This window comes from Rhinolophus sinicus, linkage group LG03, assembly GCF_036562045.2.
Source record: "Rhinolophus sinicus isolate RSC01 linkage group LG03, ASM3656204v1, whole genome shotgun sequence".
Taxonomy (NCBI): Eukaryota; Metazoa; Chordata; class Mammalia; order Chiroptera; family Rhinolophidae; genus Rhinolophus; species Rhinolophus sinicus.
The window spans coordinates 46,813,511-46,834,798 of record NC_133753.1 but is presented as its reverse complement, the minus strand read 5'-3'; the positions used below and the strand labels follow the sequence as shown (position 1 = coordinate 46,834,798).

Below are 21,288 nucleotides of genomic sequence, written 5' to 3'. Positions count from 1 at the left end.
TAAAAATGAAGATTTTGTACACCTGAAACTAATAAAAAAAAATGAAGATTTAAAGTCATAAGAAGTGCTGAAGGGGGAAAATTTTAGGAAGAATTGTAGAATATTTTATTACAGCTCATTAAGGCTAGGCATTATCACAGAATTCTTTCCTCAACTTAAAAAAAAGGGGTATATTGTATTCCATATTAAAAACTGAAGAAATGAAAATATAAATACATATTAAGAGACAGAAAAGACTTAAAAGTCCTTTTCTATCAAATGCATTAATTAAATCAATTTCTAATATTGAAATGAACATTTTATGTTATATCACTTATATGAGATAAAACCATTTTATCAGCATGTTTATTTCAAAATAAACTTGCTTTAATTTTCAGTTTCCTCTTTTCAGATCAATTTTATATAAAAGTTATTTCCTTCTTTCCATGAAAACACCCATTCAAGTCAAACCTTATCATGTCATTTTTACCCTTCACAGACACATAAACTTGCAACTGAAATGTCCATCTTTTCACATATCTCTACTTAGCAACTTTATACACCATTAGAAGCACCTATGATGGGAAATAAACAGGACTCTTGGGGGGCATGATTTACAACATGAACAGAAACATGGAAATTGGGAATTTCACCTTTCACTAAAGCCTTCCTCCATTTCAGCGGCATCGGCAGATGGTATGTCTCCTGGTGACTGCAAGTAACAGGGATCGTTTGACTTGCCACCACTGCCTAGGACGGCTGCTCCGTGCCTTGAGTCTGCTGTGCTCCCCGACTGAGGCTCCTCCTCGTCCTCATGCCCAGGGTGCTCTATCATCCACATGGCAAGCACAGTGATGTTCTGGGCATCAGCCTCTCCTCGAGCACCTGAACAGGAATAATAAGTACTTAGGGGAAGGAACTATGAAAATATGTAAATATCCCATTCCTCATCGAAATTTTACAAAAAATTCTGATACTGACTGTGGGCAAAATAATTAGTTATTCATGCTATCAGCTTAAGAGTGGCTGCTATGATGCCACTGTAACTAAATTTGGTGTTAAAAATCTTACCAAGCTTTAGGACCTCTTAAAACATATACTGCATTTAGTAAGATCAGGCTTCTCATAGCTGCATATAATGATATATAAAAACTTATCCTACCTGTGGCTTCCATGGCTTTAGCAATCTGCCGGAGAGAGAACCCCATTTCCAGCAAGGGTACTGCAATTGCTGGAGGAGGAGGAGACGTTGAAAGTCTACTGCTTGGGTCTGACAAGGCTGAGACAAAAGGAAAAGTAAAGACCTAAATATTACTAGACACCATGAGTAAAAACTGTTCTTAAGTAACCGTAAGTCCCCAATTTCCTGATACTGTCCAAATTTAATGAAATTAAGAATTTTGTGCTATAAGAATTTGCTAAATATATAACTAAACATGATTACACTGTTATAGCTTAAGGTTTTTCATAAAGATAAACCTGCTGAAAAAAATTTAAAACATTTATTTTAAAATAGGTTCCTACTTACAAAAAATTCAAACAACAGAAATTTGGAAGAATAGTACAAAACATTCTTTTACCCCTGATCCACTGGAAAGGAGTAGGAGACATGATGCTCCATCTCCCCTGAATACACTAATATGTGATTCCTACAAATAAGGACGTTTTCCTGCATAATCATTACACAACCATCAAAGTCAGGAAATCAATAATGTTTTATCATCTAATCCAGATCCCATCCTAGCTGCAGCAAAAGCAAAGGCTCCAATCCAGGATCACCTTTGTATTTAGTTTTCATGTCTCTCTTCAGTCTCCTTCAATCACTTTGATACTTTAAGATTACAAGTCAGGTACATGGTGGAGTATCCCTCAATTTCGGTTTGTCTGATGTTTCCTCATGCTTAGATTCAGGTTGTATTTTTAGGCAGGAATACCACAGGACTGATGCTGCCTTCTTCTCATTACAGTCTATTAGATGATACATGATTTCAATTTGTCCCATAACTGGTGATGTTAACTTTGATCATTTGAGTTAAGCTAGTATCTGACAGGTTTCTCCACTATTTGTATTAATAAGTACTTAGGGGAAGGAACCATGAAAATATGTAAATATCCCATCCCTCATCAAAATTTTACTCACTAGCATCTATTTATATTTATTGGCTGAATTAATCATTATGATGGTTGACATTTAAATGATGGTTTTCTAAGTCCATCATTACTTTAAGATTCATCAGTTGGTATTCCACTTTAAAGCAAAGTTTCTACTTTCTCTATAAGTATAGAGTTATATAAATTCTTATTGTATTCATGGGTTATCTGTTACTATAATTATTTATTTTGATGCCCCAAACCTTCCAGATTTGGCCAGGGGAAGCCCTTTCAATCTGTTTTGATGTCTTTGAGGCATGTGCCCATCATTCTCTGAGCCCTTTATCAGTTTCTGGCACCAGCTATTCTAAGCTCATCTCATACTCAACCCTGAAATCAGATTTTCTCTCAGGAGACTGGAGTTCCTTTTTGTAGAGAATGGTATTTAGATCTCATCTCAGCACTAGGTGTGTTTATTGCTACTGAAGCATCATTGCTCCCAGTGCTAGTGGAGGCCCTCCTTACCTGCATGGCCCTGGTGCCCAGGCCATGTGGACATTTCCTTACCCCACCTGGACTCCAATACTCCATACCAGACCACTCCCGTATACACAAGGAGCCTTTCTCACCCCAATTGGGTTCTGATCCCGCCCCCCACCCGGGCCACCATGCCACCTACCTCCCAAGCCCTGCTGGCATGAATGTGTACCTAGCTTGGCCTCACTTAATGGTTTTTGAATTGAATTAGGAAGGAGGGAGGGGAGAAGGACCGTAACTCTCATTTTTGCTTTATAAATGTCACTACTGCTACAGTAGTAATAGTACTGATATGTCTGATGAAATTCTGCTTCTAGCCATGATGGAGTAACAGAGATTGGATTTACTCTCACTTACACAGGCACTTTAGGACAGTGATTCTTGAGAGAAGGGAACCAAATAAGGGAAGGTATACAACTGCCTCAGCTTCTAGCCTGGGGAGCTTCCAAGCTGCAGTTTGGGGAGGGTAAATTCAACCTAAACTCAGTAATCTCTCTGAATTAAAAAGACAGAGTAGAGAATTCAAAGTGGCTAGAATTCACAGGGTGTAATACCAGAAAGGAGAGAGCTATATAGAAAGAAGAGAGCTGCCCAGAAAGAGAACTCCAGAAATGTGCAGAGGGTCCTCAAGTCCTCTGCTGATGCTAATACAGGAACTATCCAAAGCCAGGGAAAGAATCACCAAAAAGTAGCAGGCAGAACAATCCTTGAAGCTAACACAGGGTTGGGAAGGGTTTATGTTAACACAAGCCAGAATGAAAAAACTTTGTAATACATAAGGCACTGGACAGAAAGGTATCAGTTCAGTGATGAGGAAAAATTAGTCCCAAACTAAAGGATGAACTGGTCCCACATAACAAAGCTTAAAAGGAAGACTTGAAAGAATAAAATTGTTTCCACGTAACTTAACTATATCCTACAACAAAGCTAAAGTATATTTGAAGAAATACAAAATATTCTGCACCCAATAAGATAAAAATCACAATGTCTGGTATACAATAAAAAATTACCAAACAAACTACAGCTCAAAATGAGGAGAAAAACTGGTCAATAGAAACAGATCCAGAAATTAGATAGATGATAAATTAAGTAGAGAAATACATTAAAATAGATATTACATATACAGTTGATCCTCATTAGTTATGAATTCTGTATTTGCATATTCAACTTCTCATTAAAATAATTTGTTTCTCCAAATAAAAACTCAGGGTATTTTCACAAAGTCATTTACATGCACAGAAGAACCCAAATTTCAGTCTCCCAATGCACTGTTCCCAGCAGAAGTCAAACAAGGTGATGCTCTGTGTTCTTGTTTCAGCTCTCAGACTGTAAACAAGTGTCCTTTTCAGTCTATTTAGTGTCACATTTTGTGTGTGTGCATTTTTGTGCTTTTTGTTGGTGATTTCACAGTACAAAATGGCCCCAAGCATAATGTTGAGACGCTGTCTAGTGTTCCTAAGTGCAAGAAGGCTGTAATGTGTCTTACAAAGAAAATATATGTGCTAGATAAGCTCATTCAGGCATGAGTTATGGTGTTGCTGGTCATGAGTTCAATGCTAATGAATCAACAATATATATTAAATATGGTGCTAAACTAAATAAAAACACACATAAATTAAGGTTGTATATTGATCAGTTGACAAAATGTGACCAGAAGCTCACAGAAACCTAGTCCTATATTTTCCTTAGGTGCACTAGTTCAGTTTTCATTAATTCAGTGTACACAGTGACTGTATGGAAAATAGCTATTCCAATGAGAACTGACTGTTATTCCACATATTTGATAAGGTAGAAGAAAGATTAAACATGTTAAAAAGACATAAAATATTTTTTTAAAAGACCTAAATCAAACTTCTAGAGACAAAACCTCAGTATCTAAATGGAAAAAATATACTGGATGGGTTAAGAGCAGATTAGACAATGCAGAAGATTAATGACCAGAAGACAATAAAAACTATCCAACATGAAATACAGACCAAAAAAAGACAGCAACAAGAAAGCATCAGAGCATCAGTGATCTGTGAGACAACTTCAAGTGGCTTAATATACATGTAACTGAAGACACTGAAATGGAGAAGTAGCACAAAAAAAAAAAATCTGAAAAAAATAACAGATGAAAAATTTCTTAATTTAATGACAACTATAAACCCACAAATCCAAGAAGCTCAACAAACTGCAAGCACAAGAAACATGAAGAAATTTTCACTAGGATAGATCATAATCAAATTAAGTCCAGTGACAAACAGAAACATCTTAAAAGCAGCCAGAGAAAGAAAGATTACATCAAGATTAGAATGAGAAAGACTTATCATTGAAAACAATTCAAGCCAAAAGATAATAGAGCAACATCTTAAAGTACTAAAAGAAAAAAAACTGTCAAGCTAGAATTCTATGCCCAATGAAAATATTTTTCAAAAATGGAACTGAATTAGACTCTTTCAGACATACAAGAGCCAAAAGAATTCACCACCAGCAGACCACTATAAGAAATGTTAAAGGAAGTCTTTCAAGCAGAAGGGAATGACGTCAGATGGAAATATGAATCTACATAAAATAATAAAGAATCTCAGAAGTGGTAAATATGTGAGTAAATATAAAATACATGGTTTAGTTTTTAAATCTTCTTAAAAGATAACTGGCTATTAACAACAACAAAAATAATAATAATGTATTATGGGTCTTTATAAAATATGTAGAAGTTAAATGTTTAATAACAGAAGTGTAAAGGCCGAGAAAGGAGAAATGAAAGCATACTGTCGTTAGATTCTTTCACTACACATGAAATGGTGTAACATTACTTGAAAGTAGACTATGATAATTAAAGATGTATACTATAAACCTAAAAGTAATCCCTAAAAATACAATACAAAGTATCGCTAATAAGCTAACAAAGGAGATAAAATAAAAAAGACTCATTTAATCCAAAGGAGATAGGAAAAGAGGAAAAAGGGAACAAAAGAACAGAGGACATGAACAGAAAGATCGTAGATTTAAACCCAACCATACCAATAATCACATTAAATGTAAATGGCCTATACATTCCAATTAAAAGACAGAAAACATCAAGTTGGATTAAAAAAGCAAAATCTAAATATAGGCTGCCTTAAACCCACTTAAAATATAAAGACACAATAAGTTAAAGGTAAAATGATGGCAGAAGATATACCATTCAAACATTAATGAAAAAAAAATCATAAGTGGCTATGCTTATACCAGATAAAGCAGATTTAAGGGCAAAGAATATCACAAGGGATAAAACGAGTCATTTCATAATAATAAAGAGGTCAACTCATTAAGAAGATATAAGAATCCTAAATGTTTATGGATCCAAAGACAAAAGTTTAAAATACATGAAAAATTGATCAATGAAAGGGGAAATAAACAAATCCATAATTGCAATCAGAGATTTCAACACTACTCTCTCAATAATTGGTAGAATAAGTAGACCCAGAATCGGTAAGGATAAAGAAGACTTAGACAGCACCATCAACCAACTTGATCTAACCAACGGCTTATAGACCACTCCACTCAACAAGAGCACAATACACATTTTTTCCAAGTGCATGTGGAATATTTATCAAAACAGACCATATTCTGGGCCATAAACAAGTCTCAATAAATTTAAAGAATCAGGGGGTGGCCGGTTAGCTCAGTTGGTTAGAGCGCAGTGCTCTAACAACAAGGTTGCCAGTTTGATCCCCACATGGGCCACTGTGAGCTGCGCCCTCCACAACTAGATTGAAACAACTACTTGACTTGGAGCTGATGGGTCCTGGAAAAACACACTTAAATAAATGAAAGTTAAAAAAAATTAAAAATTTTTAAAAATAAATAAATTTAAAGAATTCAAATTATACAAGGTATATTCTCTGATGACAATGAAATTAAATTAGAAATCAACAACAGAAAGCTATTTGAAAAATCCCCAAATATTTGGAAATGAAATAATATAGTTCTAAATAACCCATATGTCAACGAAGATATCAGTGGTAAATTACAAAGTACTTTAAACTGAATGAAAATGAAAATACAGCATTTCAAAACATATGAGTAGCAGCAAAAATCAGTGCTTAGGGTGAAATTCATGGCACTAAAAATGCCTTTATTAGAAAAGAAAGGTTTAGTATGACTGATAAACAGTACATTATTCTCTCCCAAATAACCATAATTTAATGAAATGAAATTACAGCTTCAAAATATAGATGACAGTTCCGTTTGATGGGGCAGACCCCTTTTTATTAAAATCACTGTTTTACCTCCAATGAAGACAAAACACAATGCCCACATAATAAAGTCCTACATATCTGGAATGCCAAGAGATTTAAGTGTCATAGTACATGGTAACACACGCACCTGTGCGGTTAGCTGGCCTTGCTGACTGGGAATCAGGAGAAGTTAAGCTTTGCCTCCTTCCTACTTCATCAGAAGGAGAGGTTGGTAATGATGATATTGGAGGAGTCTGTGCACGACGAGTGGGAAGTACAGTGGTAGTTGGGTAACTAGAGAACATTTGCCTTTAAGAAAACAACAATGGTTAGCATAAAAATCCAATTAGCAAATACATACATCACCATCTTATAAAAGAATATATGACCTGGAAAACTATACAAGTTAGCTATAATTTAATTGGGGACAGAGGATAAAGACTCTGCAGTTTTAAAAATCAGTACCTCACAGGATGCTTTCACTATAAAAGTATAATACCTAATCATTTGTTTAGCAAAAGGTAGCAACATAGCAGGTGGAAGAACATAGCAATTACCAAAAAAGATTTTATAAAATCCCTGCCTTCATGGCACTTTCCTCAACTGTAATACCAAGATGACAGGGGTATTTTGGTAGGCTTACAGTAGTTAGAATGAAAAAGACTTTTAAAGATAGAAAACTTAAGAGTTACTTCAAATATAAATTCACTAGCTAGCCATGCAATTATTCACAAGGATTCATAGTAAAAGTGTATAGGGAAGTTATGGAAAGAAAATGGCCCAGTCACCCTGCACAACTGAAAAATAGCATATAAATGGCATGCCAGCTGTGTAGAACAGGAAAGGTACCGGAGAGGCAGCACCTCTCAGGATGAGGTGGCAGACATTGTCCAAAGAATAAAGTTAGGAAGATCCTCACTGACTGACTGCTCTTTTGATTTGTCCAACAGAACTAATAACTTTTTAAGTATCAAAAAGCATTGTCTCCCCAGTTAAATATTGGTGATATGATGGTCTTTACATAGGGGACAGTTGTTTCCCTGATTTTTTTCATGCTAAAATATATTCAGCCGGGCAGAGACAATTACAGCTCTAATGCAGAAGACTGAGAAGAAAGAAGAAATCACAGGCCTGGCGAATGCTTCTGGCAGCAAGAGAGCATTATTTTACCATTGAATCCTATGCCTATAATACAGAGCTTGAAAGGCAAAAAAGAGTCGCAGCACTACTGATCCTCTGGGGATGTCCTGAATTCTATAATTGCTGGAGGGATTAAAGATCACATTAGAATATCCTACCATTCCTCTCTTCCTCCTTTCTTGAACATAAGCACTTCTTTGGAACTGTGGTACTTAAGTGAGAGAGCTAAGAGGCAGGAGATGTGTGGGGAATGGGTAAAGGTAGCTACTAATACTGGTGTTCCTTCTGCATAAGACCAGAGCAATAATTTTTAACATGTGGCCACCGCATCAGAATCACGGGGGAAACTTAACTGAAATACAAAGTACGTGCCCAGCAGGCGCTAAGAGGTTTGCTGGGGGATACAGCCCCAGAGCTTTAGAAAGCCGACCAGGGGGCTCTTGTGCACAACAAAACTGACAGTCATTGCAATAACAGCCACTCTCTCTTCTACTGACATGTCAGTCTACACATTGGGGAATAATAATGGCCTGTTAATTAAAGGGAGGGGGGAAGAAATAAGAAAAAGGAGGCTATCCATTCTCCTTCCCCTTATTTCCCTTAAGAGAGCTCACAAAATAGCCTCTCCCTAAAGATCTTCTCTCAAGGTTTTCATTGTGTGTATACAACTAGCAAACTGAAGCAAAAAGAAAACGTTAACATTATCAGAAATTTACAAATCTACTAAAATAGGGTTGGCTGAAGAAGCATCATAAGACATGCTCTTTCATTTGAGTAGACTTATTTGATTTTACAGTAAGAAGAAACTATGTTTTAAAGGGAAATAACCTGAGAAAATTATTTTTCATGGGTGAGCTCTTTCTTGAGGCTGTAATATTCAAAATACAAGTATTTACTTGTTAAGGAAAAAAATATTCAAAAGCTTAGTCAAAAAAGAAAAAAAAGGATCAGTGCAAGGCAATAGAAAGTTGTTAGCAGCACCGTTGATTAGATCTGGGACCACCGCTAACTGGCTGTAAGACTTGGGGCAAGTTGTTAAACTTCTGAGGAACATTTCCAAGTTCAGTAAAATGGGTTTGACCATATAATCTCTTAGGTTCCTTCTATCTCTAGAATGCTTTAAGTTGAGCACATTCTTCGTAAGAGACCAATTGTGTATTCAGAACCATAGCCATCAAATATGGCAGACTTTACAGGTCAACTTCCCTACCTGAGAAGACTTAGTGGCATCACTCCTGGGGACTCAGAGGCAGGCACTGTTTCTGTGTCAGTAACTGGAGTGGTGGCAGTCGTAGTGTCCTCCAGTGAGCTGCTCATAAAGGAAGTCGTGCTCGAGGCTGATGGGCTGGTGGTAACTGGAGTCTGTGCCTGCTGGGCTTGGTCACTTTCTTCAGCTTGTTGGTCAATCTCTATAAAACAAGGTAAAGGTTAAGGAAGCAGCAAGGATTTGTTTTCTCAAATGTGACATGGGAATCGAAAAATTTTAACCTTTAATTTGGAAAGTTTCTGAATATATTTCATCAATTATCAATCTCTATGAAAGATTTACAGAAAAAAATGTTCTTACATATACATATACATCTGTGTATTCACTATTGTACTCAAAATTGTAGACTCTACAGACAACAATGTAATAAGTCCTTGTAATTACTCATTTCTCTTTTTAGGGAAGGTTCTTTAAAAAAAAAGTCTCATTCATGCTTGTAAGATCTGACCAGAGATTCTCTAAAGACATCAATCATTAAAACTGTGTTTCCTTCGATTTTGATGCCTATCTTTACTCTTTAAATAGGTAAAGATGAACACATGCAAATACAAGAATAATGAAAATCTAGACAGAAACTCTATGCTCTGAAAAGGGCAATGCCTCACAAAATAATCTACTCCAAGTTAAAAACAAAACAAAACAGTTGCTACAAAGATAGCTAATTCTATTAAGGTTTGCTAAATGGCCACATACTTTCATAATCATCATCAGCTTAACACTTCTATTCTATGCACCATGCACCCCTCTCTATCTGTGTACTGTCTAAGCTAAGAAAGAAAGGAGGGAGTAAAGGAAATGAAAAGGAAGGAGGAAGAGGAAGGGAAGGAAGAAATAGACAGTGGAAGTTCCATGAAGACAAGGGACTTTGTTTTGTTCACTGCTGACTCCCCAGAACCTAGAAGAGTACCTGGCATATAATTAACAGGCACTCAATAAATATTTACTGAATGGATCTCATTTTCATCTCAGAATTCATATTATCCTCAACAGTGAGGATAAATGATAAAACAAGGTTTTTTACATATAATACAGAGTCAATGAAAGTAGTACTTTAAAATGACCTTTAAAATGTCTCTGAGAAGTTATCAGAATAATATATATTTTGAATCAGATCAATAAATACTTGAATACCTTTTGTGACATGAGTTAAATTTCAGTTTTACAAAATGTAAGTTTTGTAAAATAATATTTACAAAATTTTTACAAAATTATTAAATTCTAATGCTTTATAGGTCTAAAATAGAAAATTATCGGTAGATTATTAATATAAAAGAGAAAAAAGAACTGTCCACCTTGCAAAGGAAAAACAATGTGAAAATTACTTTGGCCAAAAACAAAAGTTTATAAATAATTTCAATTATAAATAATTCCAACAGCACAAAAGAAAAAAAAATATCAGATAACATACCTTGCTTAATTTTGCCCCCAAACTGGTCTTCCAAAAGCCCATGGACCACTAATTTATAGATCATGGCTTGAGCTCGTTCCAGATCAGCTAATCCCAATGCTCTCTTTATGGGCGACCGCATGACTGCTCGCTTCACCATGTGTCGCATCAAAAACTGCAGGGCTGCACGCAGTTCCACATCTTCATGGACAACTGGAGAGCTCGCACAGTCAGAGTTGTGGCCATTTTCAGCTAGAACTTTTGGTATCAGCAACAGCTCAGCATATTTACTACAGCCAAGAAGAGCACTAAGTGATTTCATAGCACCAAGGTAGAGATAGGACAGCTGGACTGCTCTGATTTCTGACTGGGCTATGTCATGGTTTTTGGACATGTGTTCATGATTTTTTCTTTTTCCTTCTGGTATTTGATGTTGGGATTCCACACCTGGGAGAGCTGGATCTGAAGAAAATGAAGCTATTTCGTTTTCGGATTTGGAGCTTGTGGTACCCTGACTTTTGACATCGTCAGATGTTAAGCCTGTTTGCATATCTAAAGCAGATTCACTCTCGGTTTTCTGTTCAACATCCCCTTTCTCCTCAGATTCATGTCGGTGTTTCTTTTCATGTCGCTTGGTGCTCTGTTTGCCCATGTCTTCATGAATGCCAGTCAGATACGTGAGGTCCAGCAACACAGAAGCCGTCAGGCCCCGGAATCGCGCCACGTCAAAAGGCAGTGGTTCACAGGGTTCCAGGTTATACAGTGGAGTATCACTAGGCGACCAAAAAGTTGGGAAGCTTTAATAAAGATCAGAATGACACAGGAAGAAGCAAGTGAGGGATAGACAGGAGGAAGGTACAGAAAATAATGTAGACCAAATAAGATGCATCATGTACACAGTACAGAGAACAATTGATACAAACTAGAGAGGTCATCACAGAGAGAAAAATGAGTCTATTACGAGAATATGGGGAGATGTGATGTAAATGCAAAAGCAATGAGATGGGCATGTGCTTTCAAATAAGAATGTTCACTATAATATAAAGTAAGCCAGGAAGTAGCAAACTCTCTGTAAAGAGCCAAACAATAAATATTTTAGACAGTGTAGGCCATAACCTTTGAACCCTACCATCAGTGTGAAAGCAGCCACTGACTTACCTAAACCAGGGGGTGTGGCTCTGTAACTATTTACAAAAAACAGGAAGTAGACAGGTGTTCTTTGCCAATTCCTAATGTAAGCTATTTGGAAAGTTTGTATAATAAATCTAATTTATTATGTGGCTAATGGCCATTTATAACCTATTCCAGAGAAGACTTTGCTTCATTTAAAACATTACATTGTATTCTTTAATTAATGCTTCCAATTTATAGTTTAAGCAAAAATATGATCAGATATTTTCTGATATTTGGCAAGAATTTCCTGAAGTTTAAAAATCTTGTAATTCTATAAAACATAATAGAAAGTTTGAGGAAGTATAAAAAGTTTGGTGGCACACATTTGTTGTATTAACCTAAATTTTAGTTCTAACTTAACTTTCCTAATATTATTTTCCCTTTACCTCATTTTTCTTATTTGTTTTAATTTAATTTATTTGGTTATACTGTATGTATATTAATAAGGATTAATAAATCCTTTCTGAAATAAGGCAAAGAATAAAAGAAAAGATAGATATTTTCACATAACATTGTAAAATTTTCATTGGTTTCTTAGCTTGGTGGAGGTGGGGGGAGGTAGAATCTATCAACTCCTAAAATGATGTGTAAACTTTATTATGGATATTTTTTAGCTGAGAGAGTCCTTAGCTACTGTTAGACTCTAAAACAGTACAGCCTCCGAAAAATATTTAAGAAACACTGTTTTAGGTATTATCCCATGTCATATCAAGACTATCACAGAATCACTTTAGGCAGTATAGTGAATAGTTATATTATCAATAAATTCTTATTTTCAAATGATACAATTATACAGTAATTAGATAAGTGAGTCCCCTTATCGATGGAGATACTTGACATATTTCTTTTTAAACATATAAAGTTTCTAGTTCACACAAATCCTATCTGATGGCAAAACACATCTAAATGCTTTTAAGTATACACACAGTTTGTGTCAAATAATGTCATTCCTGTATTTATCCAAAATGTTGCACACACACACTGAGAGGATAGAAACAAGTGCTTAAAAAAAAAAATAGGCAAGAATACTTAAAATCACAGATAATACGAAACCTAATTTTAGTCACTCAAACGTTCTCGTCCTACATTCAAAGCCCTTCTACACGAGATGTAACTGATGGATCTGCTGGCTGGCGTTTTCCTATCCCAGTGTATAATAAACATGATCAAACAGTAGAAGGGCAAATGAAAAAATAGAAGGATCCCAGTTAGACTTACCATTTCTTCACAAAACAAAACAAAACTACATACTTTACAAACCACTAGTATTCCAGGGAACATAGATTTGGGAAATATTCCTTTATGAAATCATACCCAACTGTATGAAAAAAAGTATTTTAAAAAGTTAACTGGCAGCTCACCTAAAATAATAATTACTGTCTATAGGCAATGGCCCATGTCACCGTTAAGAACTCATTTGCTATAAGCGTAACTCAATAGATCATACCTGATTGTAATTTCTGCTTCATCCCATTGGACCTTGGCAGACGTGCTGCCCTCTTTGACCACTCCCAGCAGCGTGGCATGGCGCCCAGTTTGCTTGTGAACACACCGACCTCCAACTCTAAGACCAGCATCAACTCCTCCTATCACTGCCAGCACAGGCCACACCTCTATGCAAAGGGTCCTCAGCTGCAGCTCTGAGAGGTCAGCAAGGCCATGTCTATTATGTTTACCTTTCTCTTCCTCTTTGCTCTCCTTCTCCTCTCTCATTTCATTTTCCTCTCGGCTTTGAACCGAGCGGCTTTTCTTTAGCTTCTGACCTGACTCTTTAATACATATCTTAATTTTGTGCAGCCTTTCCATCATTTTTTTGTTAATGCAGTAAGTCCAACGGTCTGTTCGGTGAAGGATTCGGATAAGCTGAATAGTGGCCTCCGCCAGCACTGCTGCTACTGGACTACAAATGGGGTCTCCTGGAAGTAAGTCTCGGGGTGTGCCACGCATCTGCATATCACAAATTTTCACCTGTAAGAGAATGGCAAATGTGTAATATTAATATTTCTCCTAAACTGTAATTCACTATAAATTCTAGCACATGTAATCCCGTTGAACTAGTGTTTGGTCTCCTAATACATGTGTATTATACCACTGACCCCAATAAGGAGTGAGCTTTACTGATGTTTGTAACAGTTATGGTCCTCTGATATACACTGCCCAGTCATTTAAAATTCACGCAGGCTGTGAGTATCATAGCTGTTGTGGCCACATGGAAGATGGATACAGACCAAGGCATATGTGACTAACTCAGTTCAGTCCAAAAAAATAAGACGCCTTGAGAATCTATTCACTCTCATCCTCGAGACTCCAGAATAATATTGAGTCCTGGGACCATCTTATATTGTTTCAGGGGCACAAAGGTAAAATCATAAATGTAGATAATTAGGAGAGCCCCAATCTGGACACACACTTCAAATAAGACATATAGAGGTTAAGAGAAGAGTAAGACTTGGGTTCAAATTTTAACTCTGCATAACCTTGGAAAATTATTTAATCTGGCTAAATAAACCTCAGATTTTTCATCTGAAAAAAGATGGCACTAATAATAGTATTAATAGTATTGTATGGTTATTTTAAAGATTAAATGAGCCTATGTACATAAAGTGCTTATTAGGACAGTGCCAGACACACAGTAAATGTTCAAAAAAATGTCAATGGCTACCCTGAAATTATAACTTCTTGAAAATTTAAAAAATGTATTTAAAAGCACAGAATAAAAAGTACTGCATTTTGCTGTGTATAATGCGCACTTTTTTGCCCAAATTTGTGAGGGAAAAATAAGGATGCGCATTATACATGGGTACTACTGATTCTGTATCCATATAAATGTTTTTAATTCTTTTATTTATGCTTATGATTTAAAAGTGTAACTCTAGAAATCAATAACTGTATCCATATGCAAAATAATACCCTGGAATATGATAATCAGTTTTGTTGAACTTAAGAGGAACTTGCAATGACGATTAGTTCTTGGCCTTCTATGATGCGTAACTGTCATAAATTTGTTACTGGTACATAAAATTTCTTGTCCCTTCAATCTGTCCCTGTGTTTTGTAATTGTTACATAAAATTTCTTGTACCATATGTTAAAAAATAAATGTTAAAATTCCTTTATAATACAAAAAACAAGCACTTAAATGTAAACAAGTAAAAATTTGAATTACAAAATTAAAACGAAAGATTTTCTTCCCCTGAAAGTTTGAGCCAAAAACGTGGCTGCGCATTATACACGAGAACGCATTACACATGGCAATATACTTTCATGGTTAGGATTTACCAAGTCCAGCACTTCCATTACAGAAATATTATTGTAGGACAGAGCATATTTAATCCAAATTTCTGAAATAATTTAGCATTTTGTGATATGTTAATAATGTTGCCAAATTACAAATGTCTTTATTAATATACTGCCATAAAAAAAAAAAAGAAATATTATATATGAGATAAAAACTTCCTACTAACAGGGTGGCCCGTTAGCTCAGTTGGTTAGAGCATGGTGTTAATAACACCAAGGGTGCCGGTTCGCTCCCTGCCTGGGCCACTGTGAGCTGTGCCCTTCTTAAAACAAAACAAAACAAAAAAACTTCCTACTAAAAAATAACTAGAAATTCTGGAGACCAAACCCAGTCTACCCTACATCCTCAAGTGAAAGGATGGATTAGAAAACAAACCCACCCACCAGCACAGGGAGATGACAAAGGAGTTTGTCCCTGCCTGGGTTTTAGATGAGAAGAAGAAAAAGTTTAGAGCTAGGGGATATCTCTTTCAGAGGGTCCTCCTAAAGGTTTAGGGATCGCATTTATAATACCTATAAGATCTGAGAATCCCCTCAACTGAATGAATGAAAGGCAGCTTCCCCTTCACAACTGGAACTACCATTATTCAGCTAAGATATACCTGATTACATTTAAGATTATTTCTATTATTTCTCTCATATTCATAATTGCCAATGAACCAGATTATTCCTAAACTATTTCCTATAATTTTTATAATTGCACATAGGCTTGAAAGTTGACTCACTATGTTCACATTGCCAGAATATCAAACAGTGCTTTAATAAAAAGTAAAGGCAATTTCTAAAAGTAATCTGTTCCAGAAGAGTAAATTGCCTGAGCAGGTAGGTACTTTGAATAGTAGAAATAACCTATATATATAAACTCGATCTATGCTAACAAATATCAATAAAAAATGATAAATATCCTTTATGTTTTAGACTTGAAGCTTCCTTACCTTTTCCCCTGGGTTGCTACTATAGAACATTACACATGGGTACAACTGTGCTGCATCCACATCTTCAAAAGCTAATTTGGGTTCCTATAGTGTGACAGAGGTGATGAAAAGAAAAGGAAAAAAAAAAAAACATTAAAAAAAATTAATAATATCCAATCACATTCAGATTCAAAGCTCTTAGGAGACAGAACAAAGTTACTAGAGCCAAATTTCAATTAACCTTGCTAACCAAGGAAATTCCACATTATTACAAATGATCCTAATTTGTTCATCTGTCAATAATCTTACTGGGATTTTACTATCTTTCTGTTGTTTGATGCTGATAAATACTGTAAGAACCAAAAAGTAGTAGAGAAAAAGAATGGATAATCTATAATCTGAGTAATAGCACTTAAATAACTGAGATGAGTGTAAATAAAAACAAGAAAACATGAATGTTTGTGAATGAGTTTCAGTACCTCTCCATTTTTCCCAAAGGAAATGGTCCTGGCTTCCATGTCTAACACACAGGTAATGAAATCTCCTTGAGTGAAGCTGGACAATGTCAGAGTCTGTTCTCCATTGTGATAGAGGTTCCCACTGTAGGCCCGATAGAGCCACATATCCGAGGTAGTACGGTGGTTAAAGTCATGTACTGGCCAGCGAGAAACTCCAACACACGTGCCTTCATTACCTCTGTTTTCCTTCACAATGTAAAACTAAAATGAAAATGGTAATGTTCACTAATATTCCAAAAACCTATTTAGGTACTATTAACTACATAAACCAATACTGGAAAATGTTTATAAATAATACTTATACATTTATGGGAATATAAGTTTATTTTCAGCCTAAGTGAAAATAACACACAAATTAAATATATTTCATCATTTTGTAAAGATTTTTAAACAAATTTAATCTTTACCTTGTAGAACATTTAGAATAACCTTTGAATACTTATTTAAAATTTTTTTAAAATTTCAATTACAATTCACATTCAATATTATATTAGTTGCAGGTATACAGCATAATGATTAGACATTTATGTAACTTACAAGGTGATCTCCCCGATAAGTCTAGTACCCACAATGGCAACATACATACTTATTACAGTATTATTAACTATATTCCCTATGCTTGAGTACTTATTTTAAATAAACAATCTTAGCTTACATCTTAATTATGAAGCTGAGGAAGTATGTTTAGTCCAGAAAATTATTAATGGAAAGCTTCAATTCTTTACATATAAATTTTCTAACTGCTCTCTTGCATATACTTCTGTGCAGAAAAGAGTTAATACAGCAGGTCTGAGACTGCTATCTTTAAAAACGCATGCCTTGTAATGCTGGCCCTTGGCTAGTGTCTGGGAATTGGGCTGGTAAAGTTTCCTCCACTGATACAAAACTTTCCCTAAGTGATGGGTGGCTCACCAGGCCTAGAATATTTGAACAAACAATATGGTTTATGCTGAACACCTGCTTTCCTTCTGGGAGTCTGGAATTTTGGCACATGCCAGGCAAAGGGTACCTTCATGATCAGCCAGCCCCCAAGTAGTGATCTTGGGTGCTAAGTCTCTAATAGGCATCTCTAAAGCACTGCAGACATGTTGCTGCATTTTGCTGCTGGGGAAAGAGTGCTCCATGCGACTTCTCATGGGAGGGAGAGAACATACGGAAGCCTGCACCTGGATTCCTCCAGACTCTGCCTGTGTCTTTTCTCCTTATTATCCAGCTATGTATCCGTATTGTGTTGTTGTAATAAATCTTAGTCACACGTACAACTATATGCTGAGTTCCGTAAGTCTTTCTAGCAAATCTTTGAATACAGAGGTGATCTTGGGGACCCCCAACACAGTGGTGGCAATGATGACATTGGACTCTGGAGCTCTTCTTGAGGACATCCCACTTGCAGCTGACTTACTATGTTCAGCTTTTTGGTTTAGTTGCAGTTTGCAATAACAGACTGATAGCTTGACTCTACATGTCTCATCTGTCTCCTGATATACACGCCTCAGTAGGTGAAGCTTTTCCCAGAAAAAGATCGATCTTTTCTAGGCTGCTCACTGGATAAATGATAATGATAAACGGAGGTAGAAGGTTTTCTAAACCTATTTTGAAAAAAAATTTTTTAATTGGGATTTTTGTCGTGACCAATTTCTGGTTTATAAGTTACATAAAAATGTTTTTGTGTGAAAATTCTTTTGTCCCTCTTTCACCCAACCTGTCTGGACAAAAGGTCTAGATGAAGATAAAAAGTGATTGAAAAAGTTTGAAATTATAATTACTAAATTACTAAATCACTGGTTTTAAAATAAGGGAGAAAAAACAAAAATGCAGGCCCTGGGGAAATGTGGAGGAGTGGGGAGGGCATCAATGATCTTTGTTTTTCAGAACTGTTCCTCCTCCTAAGGGAAAAAGTATCCATGTTGTCTTGAAGCCTGTTGTGAGCACTTTAAATTCACACTGACTGCTGGGCCTCCCACCACACTTGACAGACAACAGGAAGCAGAGGGTGGCCCCTGCTCCTGCACTTTGCACAGAACACCTCCAGATGTCATCCACACTCTTGAGGCAGATAAAGCGATGTCACAGACAAGCAAAACCATTTAACTGACTGCATTTAGGCGGTCCCTCTGAAACCAAGGACTCAACTAACTTATTCCGACTGCACTGGGAACAGAGGGAAAGAGGTGACACTGGCGCCCTGTTAACTTATTCTGCCTTATTACTGTACATCCTGACTAGGGCTATCCTAACAATTATAAACTTTGTTTCCAGGGATACCACATATGTCCTCTGGGAGTGTATTTCTTTTGTGTGCACCTATCGTGACAGCCTGAGACCTGGACTGGCCAGAGTTGTGCTGTGCTAAATCAATGCCTAAGCCAGTTTTAAAAGGTTAATACAAAAACGTAAGACCAAAGCCACATGACTTTTTAATGTAGACATTTATAGTTAATAAAATTTGTTTTAACTGGCTAAGTCTAGGACCTCTAAAAGGCATAACTGAAGTCAACCCTACAGGTTGGTCTCACTCTGCTGCATGGGGTTCTACTTATAATAATAATTTTACTGTAAAGACACTGTGGCCAAGAGCCAAGAGGGTGGACTGCACAAAAGGAGTTAACATAGAAGAGACAGCTATCCTTAGAAAGGCCTGCTTGTGATGTTAGCCCTTGGCTGGCATCTGGGAACTAGACTGGTAAACAGTTCCCTACACCAGGGGTGTCAAAACTGCGGCCCACAGGCCAACTGTGGTCCACAATCCATTGTTAATTGGCCCGCAGCAAATTCCAAAAATATATTTAGTTTACTTAAATACACCAGGTGAGGCAATACATACTTCACCTGGAGTGAGTGGCCCGGCTGTTTGCATATTTTATCGCATATGGCCCTTGGTAAAAAACGTTGAAAAAAGTTTGGACACCCCTGCCCTACACTGATAAAAACTTTCCCTAACTGAGAAGGTTGGCTCATTGTGCCTAGACTCTTCAACAATATGGTTTATACTCAATTCCTGCTTTCTGACTGGCAATCTAAAATATTAGCTTATACCAGGCAGAGGGTATATGATCGGCACCTGATAAAAATCGCAGGCACTGAGTTTCTAATGGGCTTTCCCTGGCAGAAACATTACACACATCACTGCATTTTCACTGTTGGGTATGCACTGCATGACCGCCTCATGGGAGGGACTATCATGATTAAAAAATTTTTTGATAATTTTAGAATTGTAGAACAGTTATAAAAATAATAGCATTCCTGTATATCTTTCATTCAGTTTCCATTTATGTTAACATCTTACATAATGATAGAACATTTACATATAATGATTTTTAAAAACTTTCCATACATTTTTCATAAGAACCTGGAGAAAAAGGACTAGAAGGCAAAAATGCTAAAAATTACTTGGAATTCTACGCACCTTCCACTGATAGCACCCAGAAGTTACTCCAGTCGATGCCAATCCATATCCTTTTCCTCCACTGCCATGAGTTAAAATCTGTCCATTCTCCACTAGGCAACATTGAGCTTTCTCTGGGTCAAAGGACACTTCTTGAATAGGGAGATTCTCATCTTCTTCCTCCAACTCTCCCTGCTTCTATCAGAAAGGAAGCTGGGTCAGTATTTTGGAGTAACGCCAGATCTGAGTTAATACAAGTTAATACAAGTTTTGGCACCCCAGTATATTCTAAGACCCCTAATTGGAGTCCATAAATATTTATTGAGTATCTACTACTGAGCAGTTACTATACAGGCAGTGGAAACACAATGATAAATACAGCATGGTCCCTGCCCATAAAGAGCTTACAATCCAATTAGGGGACAGAGAGACAAATAAATAACACCAATATTATAGTGAGAGAATTACAAAAGTTATATGACAGGTATAGCAGAAATATAAAAGTTTAAGTCTAACCATGCTTGGAAAGAATAAGGAAGCATTCAAAAGATGATGATTTCTGAGCTTAGTTCTGAGTGATGAGAAGGCATTAAGCAGATGGTCAAAGGAGAGAAAGACATTCAGGGCAGTATGTGTAACACAAGTCAAAGCATAAAGCTGCAACAGAGTTCAGATTGAAAGTAACCTCAAGCAGCATGGAATGTCTGGAGGATGAGAATGGCAGAAAAGGAGCCTAGAAAGTGAAGAAGGAACCAAATCTTAGAAGGCCTTGAATGCCATTTTCAGTTTGAACTTTACTCTAAAGACACTAGAGAGCGGACGGGTGGCTCAGTTGGTTAGAGCGTGAGCTCTGGGCAACAGGGTTGCCGGTTCAATTTCCACATGGGCCAGCGAGCTGCGCCCTCTGCAACTAGAATGAAGGCAACGAGCTGCTGCTGAGTTGCCGCTGAGCTCCTGGGCGGCCGAATGGCTCAGTTGGTTGGAGCGCGTGCTCTCAGCTACAAGGCTGCTGGTTCGACTCCCGCAAGGGATGGTGGGCTGTACCCCCTGCAACTAAGATTTAACAATGGCAACTGGACTTGGGCTGAGCTGCGCCCTCCACAACTAAGATTGAAAGGACAACAACTTGACTTGGAGCTGACAGGTCCTGGGAAAAACACTCTGTTCCCGAATAAAGTCCTGTTCCCCATCCCCAATAAAATCTTAAAAAAAAAAAAAAAAAAAAAGGGCTGGCCTGGTGGCTCAGGTGGTTGGAGCGCTGTGTTCCTAATGCCAAGGTCACCGGCTAGATTCCCACATGGGCCAGTGAGAAGCGCCCTCTATAGCTAACATTGTGACCAATAGTTCTCCCTGGAGCTGGCCTGCCATGAGCAGCCGAAGGTTGGCATGAGCTGCCG

The 21,288-nt window shown here is 36.9% G+C and overlaps 1 protein-coding gene across 20 annotated transcripts in view; it reads right to left on the bottom strand.

The window, feature by feature from the left end:
• Positions 1-21,288, bottom strand: part of HERC1 (HECT and RLD domain containing E3 ubiquitin protein ligase family member 1) — a 170,647-nt gene that overhangs the window by 42,304 nt on the left and 107,055 nt on the right. For 15 of the 20 annotated variants that reach the window (XM_019755324.2, XM_019755330.2, XM_074327595.1 and 12 more), the window contains 9 exons: positions 19,913-20,089; positions 16,468-16,707; positions 16,010-16,093; positions 13,227-13,747; positions 10,628-11,403; positions 9,163-9,361; positions 6,961-7,121; positions 1,142-1,258; positions 633-864 (listed from right to left, as the gene is read on the bottom strand). In XM_019755324.2, the coding sequence (XP_019610883.2) occupies positions 633-864; positions 1,142-1,258; positions 6,961-7,121; positions 9,163-9,361; positions 10,628-11,403; positions 13,227-13,747; positions 16,010-16,093; positions 16,468-16,707; positions 19,913-20,089 (2,507 nt within the window). The remainder of the gene's footprint in view (positions 1-632; positions 865-1,141; positions 1,259-6,960; positions 7,122-9,162; positions 9,362-10,627; positions 11,404-13,226; positions 13,748-16,009; positions 16,094-16,467; positions 16,708-19,912; positions 20,090-21,288) is intronic. The other 5 variants (XM_019755326.2, XM_074327600.1, XM_074327602.1 and 2 more) reach the window with 3 other exon arrangements.